Source organism: Somniosus microcephalus, chromosome 6 (assembly GCF_052327205.1).
Source record: "Somniosus microcephalus isolate GS21.2 chromosome 6, FLI_Smic_1.0, whole genome shotgun sequence".
Classification (NCBI taxonomy): Eukaryota; Metazoa; Chordata; class Chondrichthyes; order Squaliformes; family Somniosidae; genus Somniosus; species Somniosus microcephalus.
The window spans coordinates 78,874,846-78,898,905 of NC_140992.1; the positions used below are offsets into that span (position 1 = coordinate 78,874,846).

Genomic DNA, 24,060 nt, shown 5'->3' on the forward strand with positions numbered 1-24,060 from the left:
GGGAGGGGAGAGGGTTAGAAGCAGGTGGGGTGGGGAGAAAGAGGTGAGGGGAGAAGGAGGTGGGGAGGGGAGGAGTGGAGGGAAGGAGGTGGGGAGTGGAGGGAAGGAAGAGGGGAGGGAAGGAGGTAGGTGGGGAGGGGAGGGAAGGAAGTGGGGAGGGGAGGAGAAAGGGGAGGGGTGGGATGAAGAGAGGGAGGGCAGCGCAGCGCCCCCTGGCCCGGATGACCCCGTCGCGCCGCAATTGTCCCCTTCGCGTCACCAGGACGCCGCGAACCAATAAGCGCGTCTTTTACTGCGAGTTGCCTATTGCGGCGAAAACGAGGCTGAGCGTTTTACCGGCATTTTGCCTTATTCTGGAGAGGCAAAGTGGGGGGAAAGGGCAGGTGTAGGAGCTGCTGGTCATTGTTTCTCTTTAACTATCCGTAATTTAAAAAAAATAAGTTTACATCTGTAGAGGCGGGCGACAATGGCGGACAACGATAAGCAGAGGCTGAAGAATTTCAAGAACAAAGGGCGGGATCTGGAGGTGAAGGAGTTTTTTTTATTGTTCCTTTCGGTGTTTGTTGGTGGTGCCGCCGCTGTGACGTCTTTAGTAATTTGTGAGTAACCCGAGTCGGGCCTGTCTGAGGCCTATCCGAGCCGGGCAGCCACTCGGGTATGTTAAAAGTTAAAAGATGTGTCAAAAAAGAGGCTTTAAAGTAACTTCGTTCTGCAGCAGAGTTCAGGGTTACTTCACGACGAATAAAACCGGGCAGGCTACATTTACAAGCGACAGTTCTTGGCATTTTCTTGCGATTTGAAAGTAAAAGGTTTATGGAAAATGTGTTAATTGTCCATATTTAATATTGTGTAAGTTAGCGATTTGTAAGCAAAAGTAAATGTTTTAAAAATGTTCCAAACCAGATACCCTTTTCATAAATAATTATAATTGTTACATTGTTTTAAGTGTATATATTTATAAAGTAAATATTTGAAGTAACCACTACAAGAAATATAAATTCCCAACTAAATAAAATCACTACATTAAAATCAAAGTACAGTGCACATTGTGCAAAAGTGAAAGTGATTTTAAGATAATCACTATATAACCTGCTGTATGGAAAATAGTATGGGGAAGCTTTTTTGTTAATTAAATTAAGAATAATGGGTACCTAGAAGTGATTACAAGGTTTTTTGAGGTGTTTAAGTTACTTCACAGAAGTTGTAACTAACCTGTGCATCACAGAAATAATGCACGAGTTAATCACAATCTTCTGAGTTGAGAGATGAGATTGATGTTGTTTAATGTGTACTGTAATGTGCTTCATGTGATTTTATATTGTTGGGAATCATTTTGATGCTGTTCATGTATGTTCAGTGCAACATTGAGAAATTATTGCATTGATTACTTTAGAACATATAGCTAAAATATGTTTGTATTGCAGGAAGGATCCCATGAGTGTCAGAGTTATAATGAGGACTGCCATTGTGACAGGATTATATCCTCTTTACCCACCCCCTTTCACCAGAAACACCTACAGGGCCAACAGTAACTACATGGATGTAATTGTGTCCTGTTGGCTTTTAACTATCTGCAGATTTTTTTTCACTTCCCAAGAGTGTAGTATCTGACATACATAGAGTAAAATGCGTGTGACTTGTAATGTAATAGCTTGTAAACAAAAAACTATTTTATTGACTTGAATATTTTTGTTTAAACATTGAATACAACTGATATCACTGCGAAGGGCTAACTGATAACTTGATGCTTTAGTGGAAGTCCAACATAAGACACTGTTACGAGGTAGAAGCCCACAGAATTGAGGGCAAATTATTGACCTGGTTAGGAAATTGGCTGAGTGGCAGAAGACAGAGTAGGGATAATGGGTAGGTACCCAAATTGGCAGAATGTAACTAGTGGTGTCCTGTAGGGATCTGTGTTTGGGCCCTCAACTATTCACAATATTTATTAACGACTTAGATGATGCCATAGAAAGTCATATCCAAATTTGCCGATGAGACAAAGATAGGCGGCAGTGTAGATGAAAGCATAAAATTACAAAGCGTTATTGATAGATTAAGTGAATGGGCAAAAATGTGGCAAATGGATTTCAATGTAAGCAAATGTGAGGTCATCCACCTTGGACCTAAAAAAGGATAGAACAGGGTACATTCTAAATGGTGAAAAGCTAAAAACAGTGGATGTCCAAAGAGACTTGGGGGTGGTTCAAGTACATAATCATTAAAAAAAATGTCCTGAACAGCTACAGAAAATAATCAAAAAGGCTAATGGAATGCTGGCCTTTATATCTAGAGGACCAAAGTACGAAGGGGTAGAAGTTATGCTGCAGCTGTACAAAACCCTGGTTAGACCACTCCTGGAGTACTGAGCGCTGTTCTGGGCACCACACCTCAGAAAGGATATATTTGCCATCACAGAATCCCCACAGTGCAGATAGAGGCCATTTTGGCCCATCGAGCCTGCACCGACACATATCCCACCCTATCCCCGTAACCCCACGTATTTAATCCCCTAACACTAAGGGTCAATTTATCAGCCAAATCAACCTAACCCGCACATCTTTGGACTGTGGGAGGAAACCGGAGCACCCGGAGGAAACCCACGCAGACACGGAGAATGTGCAAACTCCACACAGACAGTCGCCCGAGGCCAGATTTGAACCCGGGTCTCTGGCGCTGTGAGGCAACAGTGCTAACCACTATGCCTCCTTGGAGGGAGTGCAGTGTAGGTTTACCAGAATGATACCCGGACTTCAAGGGTTAAGTTACATGGAGAGATTACACAAATTAGGGTTGTATTCCCTAGAATTTAGAAGGTTATAAGGGGTGATCTGATCGAAGTTTTCTGGATATTAAGGGGAACAAATAGGGTAGATAGAGAGAAACTGTTTCTGCTGGCTGGGGATTCTAGGACTAGGGTACATAGTCTTAAATCATGAGTGAAATTAGGAAACACTTCTATACACAGTGTAGAAGAAGTTTGGAACTCTCTTCCGCAAACGGCAATTGATGCTGGATCAATTGATAATTTTAAATTGGAGATTGATAGCTTTTTCTTATCCAAAGGTATTATTAAGGGATATATATGAGCCAAAGGCAGGTATATGGAGTTAGATTGCAAATCAGCCATTGAATGGCATGGAACAGGCTCGAGGGGCTGAATGGCCTACTCCTATGTTCGAGTTGAATTAACACACATAGCTGATGCTGAATCATATTGGGTTCATGAGTATTAATGTTAATTTATAACTTAACAGTAGTAGCCATTTACAATCAGTAAGCTTGATTGATCACAAATTAAACAGAAAAAATGAGACACTAAACTTAAATAAAGGAAAATCACTTTTTTTAAATTCTGAATTCTCCAGTCAAACTTTATGGTGGTAAAGGATAATAGCCCTTCCTTCTGTTGTAAGTCATTTTAGCGGGGTGTGCTTTTTAACCTTACTGCTCTTTACATTGAAGAGCTGAGGAAAGGGGCAGTATTTTCTATTGATAAATGCATGGGCGCCAGTGGACATTTAGTATTGGAACAGTTTAAAGATGCAGCTATAATGGAATTGAGAAAAACCCTGCTTGTTTCAAAACTTTTTTTTAAAGCAAACTGGCAAGAATATTTTTTCCTTTTTATTGATAACTATGAATGTAGCTGTGCAGTCTACTATTGGGAAACACGTATGGAAATGGAAAATAGTGGATGATTTAACTCCCTGGTGGAACTAAGGGAACTTCTCCAACTGAAGCAAACATACGGGTATCATCTGATCAATTTATGGTCCGCCGGTTGAGTATCTAGATGCTTTGAACTACTGGGTCACCACGCAACAAAACTCAAACTTGCATTTATATAGCGCTTTTAACAGGAAAAAGTCCCAAGGCGCTTCACAGGATTGTAATCAGATAAAAATTGATACCGAATCAATGAAGGTGATATTAGGATAATAGGACCAGTGACTTGAAGCTTGGTCAAATAGGTAGGTTTTAAGGAGGAGAGAACAGTGGAGAGGAGAAGGGAGGGAATTCCAGAACTTGGATCCTAAACAGCTGAAGGTATGGCAGCCAGTGGTGTGGTAAAGGGAGTGGGGGATGTATAGGAAGCCAGAGTTGGATGAATGCAGAATTCTTGGAGGGTTATAGGGCTAGAAGAAGTTAGAGATCGGGAGGGAAGAGGCCATGGAGAGATTTGAATACAAGGATGAAAATTTTAAATTTGAGGCATTGGTGGACCCCGCTGGAGCCATAGAAACATAGAAGATAGGAGCAGGAGTAGGCCATTCGGCCCCTCGTGCCTGCTCCGCCATTCAGTGAGATCATGGCTGATCATCGAAACTCAGTACCCTGTCCCTGCTTTCTCCCCATATCCCTTGATCCCTTTAGCCTTAAAAAATATATCCAACTCCTTCTTGAATATATTTAATTAATGAATTGGCCTCTACTGCCTTCTGTGGTAGAGAATTCCACAGGTTCACCACTCTCTGGGTGAAGAAATTCCTCCTCATCTCAGTCCTAAATGGCTTACCCCTTCTCCTTAGACTGTGACCAATGTAGGTGGGTGAGCAGAGTTTTAGATGAGCTCATGTTTACGGAGGGTGGAAGATGGGAGGCTGGCCAAAAGAGCATTGGACAATATCCTTTATTTTCTGAAGCTTTGAAAGTTTAATTAGAGATTCTTCTGAGTGTTTCAGTTAAAAAAATCAGTTTACATGTTAATTTTGACCAGCTAGCAAAAGATCAGTGGATTCTGGTGTTTAACTTGCATTACAACAGTGACTACATTTCAAAAAAGTATTTCATTGGCTGTAAAATGCTTTGTGATGTCCCAAAAAGAAAGACTATATATAGCGCCTTTCACAACCTCAGGGCATCCCAAGTTTGTGAAAGGTGCTATATAAATGCAAGTTCTTTCTTTAAATTTCTGATTCATTCTGTTTTCTTTCCATGTCTATGGCAACTTTTAATAATTTTACTTTTGTTCACTAGGTATCAAACAGCTAAAGACATTTTATAGTATTCAACTTCATAAAATACACTACTGCTTTAATTTAGTACATTACTAGATACTTAATACTGGACACATTCAGTGGAGACAGCTATTTGTCAAAACATTTCAGTACATGTAAGGCAAGGCATTTCTGATCCTGATTTACCTTGCTCTGTAAAATAGGACATTCAGTTTAGATGAAAGTACAGTAATGTGAATGGAACATTTTTCTGTGTCTTACATTGGCTTGTGTGCTGACCTACCTGCATGGGCTTTCTCAGTGTAAAAAGTGATAGACTTGTATGAGGTATGCATAAAAGCTTGAGTCTTTTGCAGTGGAAAACTGGTAATAGGTGGGCATTTAAAAATTTCTTGGGCACAACAGTAAATTTCCATGTGCTACGTTTAAATTAATTTACTTGCACCACTTATGAATTTGAGATTTATTTAGTACAGATAGTAAAATACCTGAAGAATTGTACAAAGCTGATGAAGATGTCCCGTTTATCATGGTAGGTTAAATATGTATACATCACCTGAGGATCCTGTCGTCTTAGTAATACAGGCATTTTACTAGTGAAGTCGGAAATACAATCAGACTGGAAGTTAATAAAAATGTATCACAGTTTATGTTGGTGTTTTGGCACTTTTGTCTAGATGTACAATCTCTGAAGTGTGCAATGTGAAATTCAACATGGAGAGTGTACTCATTACACCCCAAATCCATTGGCTCTATCTTTGCAGATCAGTTGGGGTGATGGGTTTCATTATGTGCAATTCTTATGCCCCTGTACAATATACAGTCTTGAAAATGACGGGCTCAAATTGCAGGTGTCGGTAATTTACCAAGAGAATTGGTCCGCTTTTTAAAAAAAAAACTATTCAGAAAATAATGGTATGGTTGATCTCTGGCAATAGAAACATAGAAGATAGGAGCAGGAGTAGGCCATTCGGCCCTTTGAGCCTGCTCCGCCATTCAATGAGATCGTGGCTGATCATCCAAACTCAGTACCCTGTCCCTGCCTTCTCCCCATATCCCTTGATCCCTTTAGCCTTAAGAAATATATCCAACTCTTTCTTTAATATACTTAATGAACTGGCCTCCACTGCCCTCTGTGGCAGAGAATTCCACAGGTTCACCACTCTCTGGGTGAAGAAATTCCTCCTCATCTCAGTCCTAAATGGCTTACCCCTTATCCTTAGACTATGACCCCTGGTTCTGGACTCCCAGGCCATCAGAAACATCCTTCCTGCATCTAGCCTGTCCAGGCCTGACAGAATTTTATAGGTTTCGATGAGATCCCCTCTCGATCTTCTAAACTCCAGTGATCTAATTGAAGAATCAGATGTTATGAGAGTGAAGCTGGGGTAGTTATTTTGTAATTTTCTTTGTATGTTCATCATGGCGATGGATTTCAATGTTGAGGAATAGAACAAATGCCTACTTTGTGTACCCAGTGTCTGCATTAGTTACTAGTATATGCCTCATGTTTGAGGGCAAAGTACTCGATTCTGCCTTAATTCCAGGCTCAGAGGACCACATCCTACTGCAGCAATGTCAATTTTCCCATCCACTCTAGACATCCTTTGGAAAGAAACTGCCAGTATAATAGCAGTTTTGTGTTGGGGACCTGTGCACTTAAGTAACTACATCCGGTTCCCCAGAATCAACATGTAGGGTCCTTAAAACCAGTAAAATACTTCCATCAATCTAGACTAGATTCAACAGACGTGAAGAGACGGTGCTTTAATGCACTGACATTCCATTCTGAACTCGGTTCAAAACAGTATTGAGAACCCCCCAAGATCACATCTATAGGAATTTGGGGAATCGCAACTGAAAATGAAACTGATTTTTTGAGAATCCTAACTGGAGAATTTGTGCATGCCTCCGGATTCTATGGTGCCTTAGAATCAGTCAAGGCTTAAAGGACAGTTGCATGTATTTAATGTTGAACGCTTCAGTTGAAAACTTTTATCAACCCTCAGTCCTCTTCCTTACACTCTGGTTTCTTGCATAGTATTACATAGGATATACAGCACAGAAACAGGCCATATAGCCCAACCAGTCCATGCCGGTGTTTATGCTCCACTCGAGCCTCCTCCCATCTTTCCTCACCTAACTCTTATTAGCATAACCTTCTATTCCCTTCTCCCTCATATGTTTATCTAGCCTCCCCTTAAATGCATCTATATTATTTGCTTCAACCACTTCCTGTGGTAGCGAGTTCCACATTCTCACCACTCTCTGGGTAAAGAGGTTTCTTCTGAAATCCCTATTTGATTTCTTGGTGACTATCTTATATTGATGTCCTCTAGTTTTGCTCTTCCCCAAAAGAGGAAACACCCTCTGTGTCTACTCTGATTTTGCCTTTTTAATTTGCATAATGAGGGGGGCTGCTGGTCGGGAGTTGGTAACTTAGGGGCAAAAAAATAACTCGGCAGTGACATGAGGACATGCTAAGGGGGGGGACTAGTCAAAGACATGTTCAGTTGGGTGGAGGACTTGCTGAGCAGGGAGTTGTGATCGGAGTGCATACAGAGTGGGGGTAAGAAGCCAGTAATCGTGCTGAGTGGGGTGGACAGAAAACCTTCTCAATGGGGTACCTTTGTGTGGCTCTACACTGCAGCAATACTTGGGAAATTAAGTGCTTGTTTCTTTTACTGCACTGGTAACAGAAATCAGTTCACCTGTCACATTTCTGTGGGGGATACACTGTTCCTTTACGTTCAACTCGTAAGTGGCCATTCAGTGGGATAAAGACAAGAAAGGGCGGTGTCACAGCCAGGCAGAGTCCAGGGCAACGGATGGGGAAAGGTTCATGACCCATGCTTTCTCTTTAGCTTAACGGGCCAAGAAAGGGAGCTGGTTGTGGATGCTAAATTATTCATTAGGTTCAAGGTTGAGGAGCACAACTTTGGTATAGCCATCAATATCCTAAAAGTGTGCAAAGGTGGTTGATTATGTTGGGGGGAGGGTGGTGTTACACCTTTGAAGTATGGTGCAAAAGTACCATGGTTAGGCTTACAGTTGAACCACCCTTTTTGGTCTTTGAAAAGGAAACCATTAAGAGAATTGAGGTGTGGTCTGGGTGGATGACTTGTTAGTTCAAACAGCAGGGGGCGAGCCCGAGCATTGAGGGGATTTGCTATTCCAATAAAATGCTGGGGGTGGGGAGAGAAAACTACAACCCAGAAGGAAAGAACATATTAAATTAAAGAAAAAAATTATTGAAGAATATATAGTTAAGTTAAAAATGACCTTTCCTCAGAACAAAGATCTGCTTGGAAAAAAACCAAGATGGTGTGGGAGATGGGAGAGGCAGAACAGAAAGTTGCTCCACAGTGGCCAGAGCCTGCAACTGCATATACATCCAAAGTATTACTTAAAAGTTTCTAGTATCACAGACTTGCATTAAGGGAAAAATCCTATTAAAATATGACATGGCACGTGTCACAAGATGTAACACGGTGTGGACACAATTGACATTGAAAGGCTCATAGGGCCTGTTGACATGCCTTTTGAATGGAAAGATAATAGGAATGCTGATTTTAATATATAGCTCTTGTACTTGTTTTGCCGTTTCCATGTGATGGATATTGTTTCCATATGGAACATGTTTCCAGTCAAATAAGCCATGATGCTTATTTACAGACGCATTTTCATTCAAATGCATCATTCCTATGGAATATCACCATAATGCTTGTACGGATGCTATGTAGAATTTTAAATTCAGAGTTTATTTTAGAAACATAGGAACAGGAGGAGGCCATTAGCCCCTTGAGCCTGTTCCGCCATTCAGTGAGATCATGGCTGATCTGTGACCTAACTCCATATACCCACCTTTGCCCCATATCCCTTAATACCTTTGGTTAACAATAGTCCATCAATCTCGGATTTAAAATTAACAATTGATCTAGCATCGATTGCCATTTGCGGAGGTGAGGTCCAGACTTCTACCACCCTTTATGTGTAGAAGTGTTTCCTAATTTCACTGCTGTAAGTTCTGGCTCTAATTTTTAGACTATGCCCCTTAGTCCTAGACTCCCCAACCAGCAGAAATAATTTCTCTCTATCTACCCTATCTGTTTCCCTATATACCTTGGTTTTCTGCTTTGGTGTTGATTTAAATTTTAATAGGCTTATAGTTTTTCAACTGATTGGTAGCATTGTGGAATAGTTACCACTCCAGTTAGTTGGAAGATGAGTTTAAAACTGTATGTAAATGCATTAGAAATCCTAACTACCTATTTTGGTATTGGTATGTTGAACTTCTGGAAACTGATTCAGGCTTCCAGTCACCAGGAGCTGAGTTCAGTTCTACAGACACTGATGCTCTCATCAAGTACCCATTCTGCATATGTGAACTTGGAAAGAGCGTGCTAATTAGTTGGTATTTGACCTTGAGCAGCAAACTGCCAAATCCAGTCCTACCATATGTCTTAACATGTGCACTTTCCAGCAGAGGTCTGTAGGATAGCAAGAACTCTTGTTGCTTCCTCCCCACCCCCAGCCATGGGATCAAACCTTGGACCACCCTGGTCTGTCTTAGTCAGCGCCACATGTACTGCATTAACCAGTTGAAGAAACCTACATTCATTTTATACTGCACTATATATTAATGGAAATTACACTAGCTTTTAGTTCAGTTCAGAATCGTGTTTGAATACTATTTACCTTTTAAATTTTAGGATTTTGTGATCACCATAATCTACACAGCTATGCTAGAATAAGTTTTAATTTTTTTTTAAACTCCATAATTTAAATAGCAGAATTACAATTTGTTGTAACCTAGAAGATGAAACAAATAAACTATAAACTTTTCTTTTCCTTTAGTCTATGAGAAGACAACGAAATGAGGTGGTTGTAGAACTAAGAAAGGTAAGAATTCCTGGTGAAACAACACCACTGCTGAAGGAAAATGGAGATTAATATTTAGCAACTAAATCTATGCACTAACTGTTTTCTAGTAAAAGGTTATGAAAATGGGAACCATATAAGCCTATGATTGAATTTTTTTGTATAGATGAAAAGTCACTTGAAAGATTGTTAACGTTTAACCGGTTGAGTGTACACGAGATGCCATGTAAAATGATGCATGTTACTTTGTATACATGTGGAGAAAATTAAATTGCATGTATGAGAACATTGGGATTATTATAGTCAAACATGTGTAAGACATTTGGATTTTTGTTGGCATTTAATGTTGCAATGAAAAATTCCTATTTCTCAACTGAACAGCAAAATATTTGTTATATATAGAACAAGAGGGATGAACATTTATTAAAGCGAAGAAATGTACCTCAAGAGGATGCTTGTGAAGACTCTGACCTTGATGGCGACATCAGAGTGGTAAATACATTCACTGCTGTACAGAGAAATACTTAGTAGAATTTGGTGCTCAAATTTTGATGCTGGCATTGACTGATGAACACCGCTGCCAAGCCTGCTTCTGCTTTTGAAACATCACCAGCACTTTTGATTATTGCCTGGTTAGATCAATTGATGAGCATTTGATAGTTAATAAGATGCAAACACTAATTGTGGAAGTAGAGATCTCTTGCCTTGAAATGCACTAGGTATTTTCAGTCACAATATTACTTTCTTTCCCACCCATAACTTTTAGGGACGAAAGAGGAGAATGAATTATTGTACTTAAGTTAACTTGCTAATATTGACATTTTTTTTGAACAGTTTACACTGTTTAAAAGGATGTTTATATGGTATCAATTTTTTTAAATATATAACAATGTGATGAAAGTTAGTTTCTTGTTTTAAACTTAGTTTTATCCTGGTCTTAATGAATTTAGGGTAGTGATATTGTCAATCAGAACAACATTTTCATCACTAGCAAATAGATTTTTTTTATTTCATGGGGATAATATCTCAATTCAAAACTGATCTCATTATAGGGGAAAATTTGAGTGCTGTTGGAATCACTTTGTAATTCACATCAATTTTGTTCCCCATTTAATTTAAGATTCACGTTTAACTTAATTGTAATTACTTAAATGATTTAATGTAAACACAATACATGAAGAGGCGCAAGAGGATGATGCAATCATCCGTTCTGGCAGTGATGTCACTCTTCAGTTATTGGTCAGTCCTGTTAAATGTAAATTGTATTCCATAGCATTTTATCACATATCTTAATGTAATTATAACCAGTTTTGGTACTGCCCAGTGGTTAAAATTATAAGTCTGCTTTATTGTAAGTTGGGGTTCTCAAAATCTGTTGGGCTCGAATGGGGACTCCATTTTTGTCCCTTTAGGGGCATTTTGCCAGATCGTATGTTTTTGGTTTTGTAAAGCGCTTTGTAGCAATTTTGTATTGTCTTTTACCAGTTTCAGTAAACAACTTTTCTACTGCCAGCCAGTTGTAGCCTTCTTTAATATGCCCTCTGAGCAGATATGATTTATTTCTTATGTGGCCTACAGATTATTTATTTATGTGCATGTAAACAATAAATATGTAACATTTGAATTCTTGTAAATAGTTTGTACATTTTGCCTTGGGATTGATTTATTATACAGTAAATTAAATGGTTGGTAGGCTTGCAACTTAGCAGTTTTTTTCCATAAAAATATCCCCTGGTGTTAAACTACCGTAACTTTTTTCAATGTGTTTTGAAAACTAATATTCTTGTCTTTGTTACTTCCTTTCTGCAGCAAAATACATCACTAGAAGCAATAGTGCAGGTGACCAACTTTAATGTTTAAATTGTACTTTTATTTGCCACAATGTGAAATTAAATTAGTATTTACTAATTGTAATTTTATCGAACAGAATGCTTCCAGTGACAACCAGGGGCTTCAGCTCAGTGCAGTGCAGGCTGCTAGGTGAGATTGTCACTCTGAATTTTCTAACATTTAATAGAATCTCAAAATATAAGTAACTTCTATCTCTGGACATAAATGCCAGTTCATTTCCTGTAGAAAATTTGGAGGCTACTGTTTGTTACCAAGAATTTGTCCATTTCTGATCTGAAGAACAGAATGTGAGTGCCTCTGATTTATCACGCAGCTTGTCCAGCATCCAGTATTGGATGAGCAGAAATTTCCTCCAATTAAATATTGGGCAGATCGAAGCCATTGTCTTCAGTCCCCGCCACAAACTCTGTTCCCTAGCCACCAACTCCTTCCCTCTCCCCGGCCACTGTCTGAGGCTGAATTAGACTGTTCGCAACTGTGGCGCCCTATTTGACCCTAAGCTCAGCTTCCGACCCCATATACTCTCCACCAAGACCGTCTACTTCAACCTCCATAACATTGTCCGTCTCCGCCCCTGCCTCAACTTCTCTGCTGCTGAAACCCTCATTCATGCCTTTGTTGCCTTTAGACTCAACTATTCCAATGCTCTCCTGGACAGGCTCCCACCTTGCACCCTCCATAAACTTGAGCTCATCCAAAATTCTGCTGGCTGCATCCTAACTTGCATCAAGTCCCGTTCACCCATCCCCCGTTTTCACTGACCTACATTGGCTCCCAATCTGGCAACGCCTCGATTTTACAACTCATCCTTATTTTCAAATCCCTCCATGACCTCACCCCTCTCTATCACTGTAACCTCCTCCAGCCCTACAACTCTCATCTCCGCTCCTCCAATTCTGGCCTCTTGTGCATCCTCAATTTTCATTGCTCCACCGTTGGGAGCCGTGCCTTAAGCTGCCTCGGTTCTAAGCTCTGGAATTCCCTCCCTAAACCTCTCCCCCTCTCTATCTCGCTCTCTTCCTTTAAGATGTTCCTTAAAACCTACCTCTTTAACCAAGCTTTTGGTCACCTGACCTAATACCACCTTGTGTGGCTCGTGTCAAATTTTGTTTAATGCTCGCTGTGGGACATTTTATTACGTTGAAGTTTGCTACATAAATGCAAATTGTTGTTGAAGTAAAAGTTTTCCAAGCTTTCAAGTTACCTTTTGCTGTTTATTCCTTTCAACAGGAAGTTGTTGTCAAGTGATCGCAATCCACCAATAGATGATTTAATAAACTCTGGCATTTTACCAATTCTTGTCCATTGTCTAGAACGAGATGACAAGTGAGTAGTGAACATGGCCATTTTTATTTAAAATAAACTTTGTCTCAGTTTTGGAATGTTAAATCTATAGAAAGAAAATGAACTATTGGGAAAAGTCTTTTTTTCCCTGATATTTAATGAATAAATGAAAAGCTGCATTTCACAATGCAATGTAGAATGGCGTAGTAATTTGCTGTATTTTGTTTATAGTCCTTCATTACAATTTGAAGCAGCATGGGCTTTAACAAACATTGCTTCTGGCACTTCAGAACAAACACAGGCTGTGGTTAAATCAAGTGAGTGTTGCCTCTTTATCTTTTGGATACTGAGATTTTACTCGTAATTGCACAATATAAATATTTTAAATATAATTGCAAAGGACATGAATTAATAATTCTCAAACTTAGTTTGATAGTTCAATTTAAAAACTAATTAATTAAAATTTTAAGTTGTGGGCATGTTACTGATCGAATCCTTTAGGACAACAGATGACTTGTGTTTGGCATATTTTGGATAATGCTTTAAATGACTTAGTCGAACAGTGGTTTAAGCAAACTCCTTTCTGTTGTGAATTGCTACAGCTTGTGAATAATTCATAGTTTATTTTCAAAGTTAGTGTTGTAAGACCCATCTTTGCATTTGACTTTTTCTTTTGATGCTGATTCTAAAATCTCTAACTGAAAAATTATGATAGCATAAAACAAGCTAAAAGGAAACTACAGTGTGCTTTGCAAGAATAAAATCTGGTTATCCTCCCTTTTACTGAAATGTAATTCTTTCTAGAACTTATTTCATGATTTTCTTCTTCCTGTTAGATGCTGTTCCCCTTTTTTTAAGACTGCTACACTCTCCGCATCAGAATGTGTGTGAACAAGCGGTTTGGGCTTTAGGCAACATCATAGGTATGTTTTGTCATTTGGAATTGTTCTGACTGTTAAAAGCTGAGGGGATTTTTCTTTTGCAGTTATTGGGGTAGATTTTCAACTTGCCACCTGGGTATAAAACTGGCAATAACAACAGAAAATGCTGGAAAAACTCAGCAAGTCAGGCAACATCCGTGGAGAGAAATTTGAGTTGACGTTTCGGGCTTGACCCTTCTTCAAAACTGGAGAGAAAAGGAACTAGATCGAAGGCAGGGCTGCGATCGGACAAAAGAATAAAACTGGCACTGTGGATCAGCTGCAAATGAAAATTGGGCAGTTTCTTTGGTTCGGGGGCAATCTGCAATACCAGTTTTACGGCCGGGTAACAAGTTAAAAAAATCTATCCCATTGTATTATGTAGGAGAATCTGGGAGTGTTAAGGGACACATAGAAGAGTCATAACGTTTTGAGATTAAAACTTGAATTTAGGTTAGCTTCCACTTGTACACTGATAATGTCCAACTTTACCCCTCTAACAGTTTCCTGGACTCTTCAGTTGCCTACATGCTGTAAGATTGCTGGTTTGGCATCAAATCTTGAGTGAGTTACAGCTCACTATTGGGACAGTCTGAAGCCATCAACTTCGATCCCTGATACTAATTCCATTCCCCCTCCCTGTCTATTTTCTCAAGCTGAACCAAACTGTTAGCATTCCTGGTGTATTGTTTGATACTGAGCTTTAAACCACATATTCTATCCATTACTAAGATTGCTTGCAATATTGCTGCCCCATCTCCCCACTCTTCACCACTGAAACCCTTGTATCAGCCTTTGTCACTTCTATTGTTCCAATGCCCTCCTCGCTAGCCTCCCACCCTCCTGTCCCCATGAATTATACCTTGTCCAAAACTGTCATTTGTGTCCTGTGCTGCCCTGTCTCATTCATCTATTATTAATCCTGTCCTCACTAGTTTCCCATCTCCCATTATATTAAATTTAAATTTCTCATCCTTATCTACAAATCCATTCACAACCTTTCCCCACCTTAACTCAGTCAGCTCCTCCAGTCCTATAAACCCTCCCAAATCCACTGTTCCTCTGATCCTGGCTTTCTATTCATCCCCTGTCCCTCCATTTCAGCCACATCAGTCCTGCTTTATGAAACTCTCCTTAGGCCTCCTCTCTCTCCCACCTTTTAAAAATGCATCTCTTTGCCAAAGCCGCCTTCCACATCTCCTAATTTCTCTCCTGGCATGGCTTCCATTTCTGTGAAGTGCCTTGAGCGGTATTTTAGTGTTAGATATGCAAATTCAACTTGACATCTTGAAACACACCGAGTGGTGTTCTGTTACAATATGTAGAACTGTAGTGTTTTATATTCTGGTGAAGGTGGTGTTGTGCAACAAGTGTTCAGATCCCACTTGTTGTATGCTTTGGTTAGTCCAAAAGAGATGCTGCAATTTATTTTAACGTGATACAGAAGAATTTTAACATTTTCAATATATTAGTCATTACTGAAAACAAAGGGCCTACTTTTCAGAAATGACTGAAAAGCAGAAAGATACTTGTCGTCTTTATAATTATAGTTTCAATTTTCTGTTATTAGCTTTGCCTCAAGACATAATTTGGCAGATATTGGATGTAAAATGTTTACTCTGATGAAATAAATGGATGAAACTTTGAAATTAAAATATATATGCATTATGTAATTACTGCACACCTCTTGAATTAGACATTTCATAGGTCTCAAATAAAGTGAAGTACTCTGTCATTTATATAATTAGGCTAGTATTTTCTGTTGGTTGACAGTTGCTACAGATAGAAAAAAACTCATATTCTGGGGTTTTATTGTACTGGGAGATTTTCTTTTATTGTTGGAAACAGCCTAAATGTGGCTTGAGTGCCAGCTTGGTTCAGTGCTGTGGCATTCAGGTGACCTGAGTCAGAAGGTTGTGCATTCAAGTTCATAATCTGAGCATATAATATAAGCTGATATTTCAGTGCAGTACTCAGTGATGCATTGTCAGAGATGCTGTCTTCAGGTGAAGCGTTAAAACTAAGACCCTGTCCACCTGTTAAGGTAGGTGTAAAAGATCACTGCTATATTTTGAGGAAAAGCGAGTTCTCTAGTTGTCCTGACCAACTATCACCACTGAAACAGATGAACTGGTTGTTCATTTCATCGCTGTTTGTGAGCGTTTACTGTGTGCAAATTGGCTGCTTTGTTTACTAACAAAAACAACTACCTGTACAGCATTTTTTGTTATATCAAAAAGTACTTGATTTGCTGTGAAGCACTTTGAGATGTCCTGAATGTGTGAATGGTGCAGTTTGTCTTTTAGCTTTCTATGGAATGGGCTGCTGCTTTTTCATGTGGATTGGCATTTTGCATATTGTGCTTTGTGTGATAAAACTGAAATTCTATCTTTTTCCTCAATTGTTACAAACAGGGGATGGTCCTCAATGCAGAGATTATGTCATTAGTCTGGGAGTTGTGAAGCCCCTACTTTCTTTCATTAGTCCATCTATTCCCATTACCTTTCTTCGGAATGTCACATGGGTGATGGTTAATCTCTGCCGTCACAAGGACCCTCCTCCACCAATGGAAACAATTCAGGAGGTAAGTAATTTGAGGTTTGTCAATTTTTCACAATTTCAAATGATTCAGGAGATTTTTTAAGTTAAAATTGACACTAATTGTAATCTGAACAAAAAACTTTTCCCCTAGATTCTTCCAGCCTTGTGCGTGCTCATCCACCACACAGATGTTAATGTAAGTAATGTGAAGTCAGCACATGTGTGTAAATTGTCTCTGGAGTAGTGGTGTGTAGCTTGCACAAGTTAACTGCATGTTTTTTTTTTGAGGCTGAAAGTGTATTCCCTTTCCCAGCTCCTCCAGCCCTGCACTCCAGCATGTGGTTCCTGCTCTTCCAATCTGGTTTCCCTTGTAACCCCACCTCTATCTGCCTTTGGTGGCAGAGTCTTCAGCCGTCTTGATACCACATTGGCACTTTCTCCCTAAATCCTTCCACTTTTTTACTTCTCTCCCCATCTTCATAGCCTCCTGATAACATGCCTCTGTGTGCCTTCAGTCGCCTTCCTAAATCTTAGTATTATTGGACATCAGTTTCTTTTTCTCAAACTCCTTTTACTATAGTAAATGCACTATATAAATCCAAGTTCTTTCTTGAGGTCGAAATTTCAGAACTTTGCAGTGTTTAAATAATGCTATTTCTTATCACCATTGGGCTAGCATTTCTCTTAATACATTTATATCATCAACATTTTCCAGATGAAAGGATAAATTGTAGCCAATTAGCAGCAATAATTCTTCATGTGGCTTGTCCTTGTTGGGAGCCAGTGTCAAGTGGCAGCATTGCAAGGAAGAGGAAAATCAGAAGGGAATTCTCTTCTGTGGGTGGTGGTAAAAATCAGACCACATACTTCTGCTTTTAAGTAATTATCTAGTTTGTAAAAGCTTCACTTATTTTAAATAGTAAAATACCTATGGACAGAAATATAATAGTGTTAATAGTCTGTTCAGTTAAGAATATTAACTGTCTATTTTGTGTTATATACTGTACATGTTCACTAATCACTTTGAAGACTTTTTATAACCATCAAATATATAATCTAGTCTTTGCCAATTTATTTGCAACTAGTGGGTCACCTGTGACATTTCTCACAGTAAATCAAGAGTACAAGAGAAGTTTGTAAAGACAGTGGAATAAAAAGGGAGTCAAAGCTAGCCCAGGTAATTCCAAGCCAGTTAGTTTAACATCTGTGGTAGGCAAATTTTGGAGTCTTCAATTAAAAGTAAAATCACAAATTAACTAGATGAAGAGAAAATGATTAGAAGTACCAACATGGATTTCAGATAGGAAGATCATGCTTAACAAACCTGATGGAATTCTTTTGGGCGTTGACGAATGTAGTGAATGGGCGAAATGCAGCGGATGTCATATACATGGACTTTCAGAAGCCTTTCCAAAGTACCACACGAGACTACTGGAGAAGATTAACGGGTTTAGAATTAAGGGAAGGGTAGCAAGTTGGATTTAAAAACTGGTTAGAAGGGAGAAAACAAAGTAGGGGTTATGTTTTTTCAGTGGCTGGAAGTGGGTAGCGGTGTCCCTTTGGACTCTGTTCTGGGACCACTTCTGTTCACTGTGTACATCAATGATTTTGATATAAGGCTAGAGGGAATGTTGTTCAAATTTGGAGACAATACTAAAATAGGAGGCATAGTAAATAATTAAGGACCAAAGGAAGCTGCAAGTAAATATTGCTGGATGGGTGAAAAAATAGTAGATCAAATTTAATGTTGGTAAATGTGAGGTGCTACATTTTGGCAAAAAAGTGATAGTTTGAGAGAAGGGCTGGTGATGTGGGATTTTGGGGTTCAGATTCACAACATTAAAAGCAGCAGCTCAAGTGGATAAGGCCTTAAAGTTGGGAGAATGCTGGGTTTTATGGCAAGAAGTATAGAACATAAAAGTTTGATGTGGTAAATATATAAAACGTTAGTAAGAACACAGTTGGAATACTGTGTGCAGTTGTGGGCTTTACGCTATAGGAAGAATGCTGAGGCAATAGAGGGGACAGCACAGATTCACGAGCCTGCAGCCTAGTATGAGAAAATGCAAATACGAAAAGAGACTTCAGAAATTGTGTCCGTTTTCATTAGAACAGAGAAGATTAAGGGGTTATTTGATAGAGGAATTTAAAATTTTGATGGCATGGGGCAGAGTAGATAGAAGCAGACTGGTTCCAGTATTAAGGGGTCTAGAATGGTGGGGCACAGCTACAAGATTAAATGTAAGAGACTTTGGAGAGAGAGCAGGAGAAACTTTTACACAGGTTTGTGAGGTTGAGGAATGCACAACCGGAGCTCCTGATTGAAGTACAGTCCATGTCAACATTTAATAAGTTAGGTGGTTGAAGGAAAGGTGGTAAAGGAATATAGGACCAGGGCAAACATGCGATTAGGACTATTGCTTGTATGGAGGTTAAATCTCAATGAGTAGTTGGACCAAATGGCTAATTTCTGTGTAACTAAAATGTTTTTTCACGATCAAATTTCCCAGGATCTACAGTAATCAGAAGAGCATGACAGGTTTTTCTTACACTGCAGAAATGTTATAGTGCATATAGATTTTTAATGTGTTGCATGCTCTGTGATTAAATTCCATCATTGTCTTGCCCCTCCCTATCTCTAACTCTCCCCCAACACCCCCACCAGATCTCTGGCTCTTTTGCAAACCCCCCTTCTGTCACTCCACCATTGGGGGGCTGTGCCTTTAGTTATTTATACCCCACTCTCTGAAATTCCCTCAACCCCTAAATCACTCCACCCCTCTCTTCATTCAAGTCCCTCCTTAAAAACCACCTCTTGGATCAAGCTTCTGGTCACTTCTAATATCTTTGTTTGGCTCAGCATTCATTTGTATCATATTCACATCTGTGAAACACCTTGGGACATTTTTGTACATTAAAGGCACTATATAAATGCAAGTTGTTGTAAGTCAGAGAATATGGTCACTCATGCCTCTCTCTCAATAGTCTTTGTATCCTGTTTCTCTTCTAGCCTGCGTCTGTCTCCTGTTCCCTTAACTCATTTTGCTTTTTATTTCTCTTTTGGGTGGTCGGTGACAGGTCAGGAAGAAGGAGCCAACACAGTTGCAGTTGGGGAATGTGGGGAAAATGTGGCAGTCAGTGGCTCTCTTCTCATCTCCCCAATTACTCATGCTTGTCTCCCAGTCCATTGTTCCCATCACAACCTCTGCACCTTCTCAATACCGATTGCCCTTCCCACCACTTCACTTCCATCAGTCTCGCTACTTCTCTATCCACTCAACACTTGAATTGTCCCCTCTCCTTTCTCTGCTGTCACTCACTTCACCCATAACCCTCCATTCATTTCCCCCTCTTTCTTCCCCCGCCCCCCCAGGGCAGCTGGTGAGGCTAGAGGACCCCATAACCAGCTTCACGTCCCGCTCCCCACTCTGCCTTGCTATATGTTTCCTTCAGCGACTTAGTTTGTAGTCAAAAGTAAACTTTAAAAAAAAATCAAATTAGAACAAGGGAAGAAACTGCCTGCCTTTCTCTCGTGTATCTTCTGTCTCTCTCCCCTCTTCCCCCCTCTCGTGTGCTTGGTTTCACTGTGTCTCATTAAAAATTAAAATCTGTCTTGTCAAGTGTAAGCTATTAGCATTAACCCAACAACTGCCATGAGCTAATCAGTTGGATTTTGAAATTTACCTGGCGTTTTGTTTGAAAATTGAAGTAAACTTCAATTTCTCCATAAATGTAGACACTAATTTGTCGTCATAAAAAATTGACAGAAAATGTGACTAAAACATGACAACAGGTTACTCGAGTGGTTACAAGAAGTGTGTCTTGCCTGAGATTTTTAGTATGTTATGGATAGATGCATATTTTACATTTCTCCGTTTAGTAAAATTAATTGTAGCTGCTCATATATTAATGTTTGTTGTGAATTTCAGATTTTAGTAGACACTGTTTGGGCCTTGTCCTACCTAACAGATGCTGGAAATGAGCAGATTCAGATGGTTATAGATTCTGGGATAGTTCCTCATTTGGTGCCCCTTCTCAGCCATCAGGAGGTCAAAGTTCAGGTAAGGATGCAGTCAGCCGAGCAATGAATTTATTCCTCTGATGATCTTTTGGTTCCAAATTTGTAAAAAAAAAAAAAAAAGTCCTTTCAAGTTTTTGCAATGCTAATATTTATCAAAACTTTAAAGATGAACTTCACTTTATTCCACATAATCATAAATGTTGTCTATTTAAATTTGGGACCATGTTCTGCTCCATTTCTATTATGGGCCAGCACTTGGAACCCCAGAGTTGAGTCTTGGAAACCCTGGCGTCTCCAGATGGTTTCCACCCAGATATCGGCATAACCTGAGTGGAATCGAATGAAGTAGCCCTAAAGATTGCAGAATTTTAAATGTAAGTGAGTTGCGCCCATAACTACTATATGCGATCTTTTACGCTGGAATTTTGAGGGTGTAACTGGTAGAATAGGTAAGGGAGAACCAGTGGATGTGGTGTATTTGGACTTTCAGAAGGCTTTCGATAAGGTCCCGCATAAGAGATTGGCGTGTAAAGTTAAAGTACAAGGGATTGGGGGCAAGGTACTGACTTGGATAGAGAACTGGTTGACAGACAGGAAGCAGAGTTGGAATAAACTGGTCTTTTTCCAAGTGGCAGGCAGGGATTAGTGGGGTACCGCAGAGATCGGTGCTAGGACCCCAGCTATTCACAATATATATTAATGATCTAGACGAGGGAACTAGATGTAATATCTCCAAGTTTGCAGATGACACAAAGCTGGGTGGGCGTGTGTACTGTGAGGAGGATGCCGAGAAACTCCAGTATGATGTGGACAGGTTGGGTGATTGGGTAGATGCAGTATAATGTGGATAAATGCGAGGTTATCCACTTTGGTGGCAAAAACAGGAAGGCAGATTATTATCTGGCAATAGATTGGGAGAAGGGAAAGTGCAACGAGACCTGGTGTCCTTGTGCACCAGTCGCTGAAGGTAAGCATGCAGGTGCAGCAGGCGGTTAAGACAAATGGTATGTTGGCCTTCGTAGCGAGAGGGTTCGAGTACAGGAACAAGGATGTCTTGCTGCAGTTGTACAGGGCCTTGGTGAGACCACACCTTGAGTATTGTGTGCAGTTTTGGTCGCCTTATCTGAGGAAGGATATTCTTGCCATGGAGGGAGTGCAGCAAAGATTCACCAGACTGATACCTGGGATGGCAGGAATGACGTATGAGGAGAGATTGGGTCGATTGGGCTTATACTCACAAGTTAGAAGAATGAGAGGGGATCTCATTGAAACTTATAAAATTCTAACAGGACTAGACAGACTAGATGCAGGAAGGATGTTCCCGATGGCGGGGGAGTCCAGGACCAGGGGTCACAGTCTAAAGATAAGGGGTAATCCATTTAGGACAGATGAGGAGGAATTTCTTCACTGAGAGTGGTGAACCTGTGGAATTCTCTACCACAGAAGGCAGTTGAGGCCAATTCATTAAATATATTCAAGAAGGAGCTGGATATATTTCTTAAGGCTAAAGGGATATGGGGAGAAGGCAGTGACAGGGTACGGAGTTTGGATGATCAGCCATGATCTCATTGAATGGCGGAGCAGGCTCGAGGGGCCGAATGGACTACTCCTGCTCCTATCTTCTATGTTTCTATGATACAAAAGTCTATTTGCCCAAAACTGGCCACGCCGCCAGGTCGGCATGGCGAGTTTCTGCTGATTCATCACATTATGCCCAGATTCTCAGGCACCCGTAGTCACATGAATGCAGCGTTAATTACCTGTACCTTCAGTGACCCGCAGTCGATTGATGTCTGACCCTATTATGTTTCTGCTGCAGTTACTTTAAATTAGTCTAAATAGTCAATTACAGCAGTAAAGGACACACCTGTGTGGTTTCAATTGACTACTGGTCATCGGTCTAGTGTATCGGGCAGATCAAAGCAGTCAATTGAGGCCAGTTAAAATGTAAGACCAAGAGCATTAAATTAGTCAGTTGACTGGCTAATTTCTTGGCAATCCCACTCGTCTTTGTGATGCTGGAGAATGCCATGTTAGTCACGAATCGATTGTGTTGATTCATGGGAGATTTTATGTTCGGGCTTATGCTGATGAATTTTCGCTGAAACTTGAGTGTAACTTCACCTCGACAAAAGCGCTGCGGTGTCCAGTGCATTCTGGGCACATGTTGCTGATTGCGCTGCGCACTTAACGGAAATTCCATGCCAGCGTTGAGTCTTGAGATAAAATTGGCATGTCTACAATTTCAATCTGACACGTGTCAAGTCACATTGCTGTTAATCTGAGTCAATGTTGATTCTGCTGCAATTCCTTGGAGAATGAAATTAGCTATATACAGTACCTGACTTTAAATTGAAGATACTATTGATCAAACAAATGATGCAAAATGTGGTACATGTTGGAATGAATTTAAGAAAATACTGTAGTATAATTATTAGCTTCAGTGGATGTGTGCTATTTTTACTAAATACGTGAATTTGTTTTTGGCTGTCCAGTACAGGAAACTTTGGTTTATCCGGAGGTTAACTGCTTGAGCCACCGGCAAAAATCAGGAGACGTTTCGTTAGGTTTTTTTCTTTTCGTTGCTTTTTTTTTCACCAGTCAGGCTCTGCAAGGTCTCGCTGAAGCTGTTGCTAAGCTGCAGAGACGCTTGCAAGGTACGGCCGACTGTTTAGAAGCTGTAGCAACAGGGTTTGTTGCCAGATACGGAGCTCAAAACCTCCGTATGTTTCAACATTTGCGCTGGTTTGTCCAGTTTTGATGGGACGGCAACAGCTCGGTCCCGTCTGTGCCGGATAGCACAAAGTTTCCTGTATCTACCAAGAGAAATTTGTAAATGTTTGAATATGTGAGCTTTGTGGTATTAACAAAAGCAAGATAAAACTTATTTGTATACACATTTTTGTAATTTAACAAAATACTGATATCTGTCCAGACTGCAGCTTTGCGAGCCGTGGGAAATATTGTAACTGGTACTGATGAGCAAACACAAGTAGTCCTGAACTGCGAAGCTCTTTCTCATTTCCCAGGATTGTTGACTCATCCTAAAGAGAAAATCAATAAGGTAAGAAACTTCAGAATTCTATTCTGCCTGGTAAATCCCTTGTTCATATAGATTATGTATAGCTACTGTTCCCATGTTCCTAATGATCAAGTCTGATGACATTTAGAGCAGTTCTGTTGGAAATGATGAAATAGAGATTATTGGCTCTGTGTGTCTGTATTAGGTCTGGGTGTTTTTTAATGTGGCTATTTGTTAATGGTAAGGTACATAATTTTATGTAAATGTTACTTTTATATAAGTGTGTGTGTGTGAATGAATATGGATCTGATTTCATTTGTGAACATCAGTGCTGATACTGAAGTGCATCTGAAGGCAATCACATTTCATTTGAGGGGCATTACAGTGTGATTTTTGCTGCTGATTACAGCCTCAAACAGTCCATTTGCCAGCTGGAGCATGCCAGAACTCTGACAGGGTGGCATTGTTGTGACCCTGTGAGCTGATCCAACAGAGTTAGCATCTAATAATATATTTCCAAGTAGGATCTTGAACATATGCATTGTATGCTGTTTTTGGGAAGTTGCTTTCTGCAGCCCA

The 24,060-nt window shown here is 40.0% G+C and overlaps 1 protein-coding gene and 1 non-coding gene across 2 annotated transcripts in view; both read left to right on the forward strand.

The window, feature by feature from the left end:
• The first annotated feature begins 299 nt into the window (after positions 1–299).
• kpna4 (karyopherin alpha 4 (importin alpha 3)) overlaps positions 300–24,060 on the forward strand; it is a 38,541-nt gene continuing 14,780 nt past the window's right edge. The window contains exons 1-12 of the mRNA XM_085990408.1: positions 300–526; positions 9,819–9,863; positions 10,245–10,334; positions 11,652–11,681; positions 11,770–11,822; positions 12,924–13,019; positions 13,209–13,294; positions 13,814–13,900; positions 16,312–16,481; positions 16,590–16,634; positions 20,368–20,499; positions 23,395–23,523. Of these exons, the coding sequence (XP_085846534.1) occupies positions 467–526; positions 9,819–9,863; positions 10,245–10,334; positions 11,652–11,681; positions 11,770–11,822; positions 12,924–13,019; positions 13,209–13,294; positions 13,814–13,900; positions 16,312–16,481; positions 16,590–16,634; positions 20,368–20,499; positions 23,395–23,523 (1,023 nt within the window). The 5' untranslated portion in view covers positions 300–466. The remainder of the gene's footprint in view (positions 527–9,818; positions 9,864–10,244; positions 10,335–11,651; positions 11,682–11,769; positions 11,823–12,923; positions 13,020–13,208; positions 13,295–13,813; positions 13,901–16,311; positions 16,482–16,589; positions 16,635–20,367; positions 20,500–23,394; positions 23,524–24,060) is intronic.
• Positions 23,641–23,971, forward strand: LOC147115821 (small Cajal body-specific RNA 7). Its single transcript, XR_015078902.1, has one exon.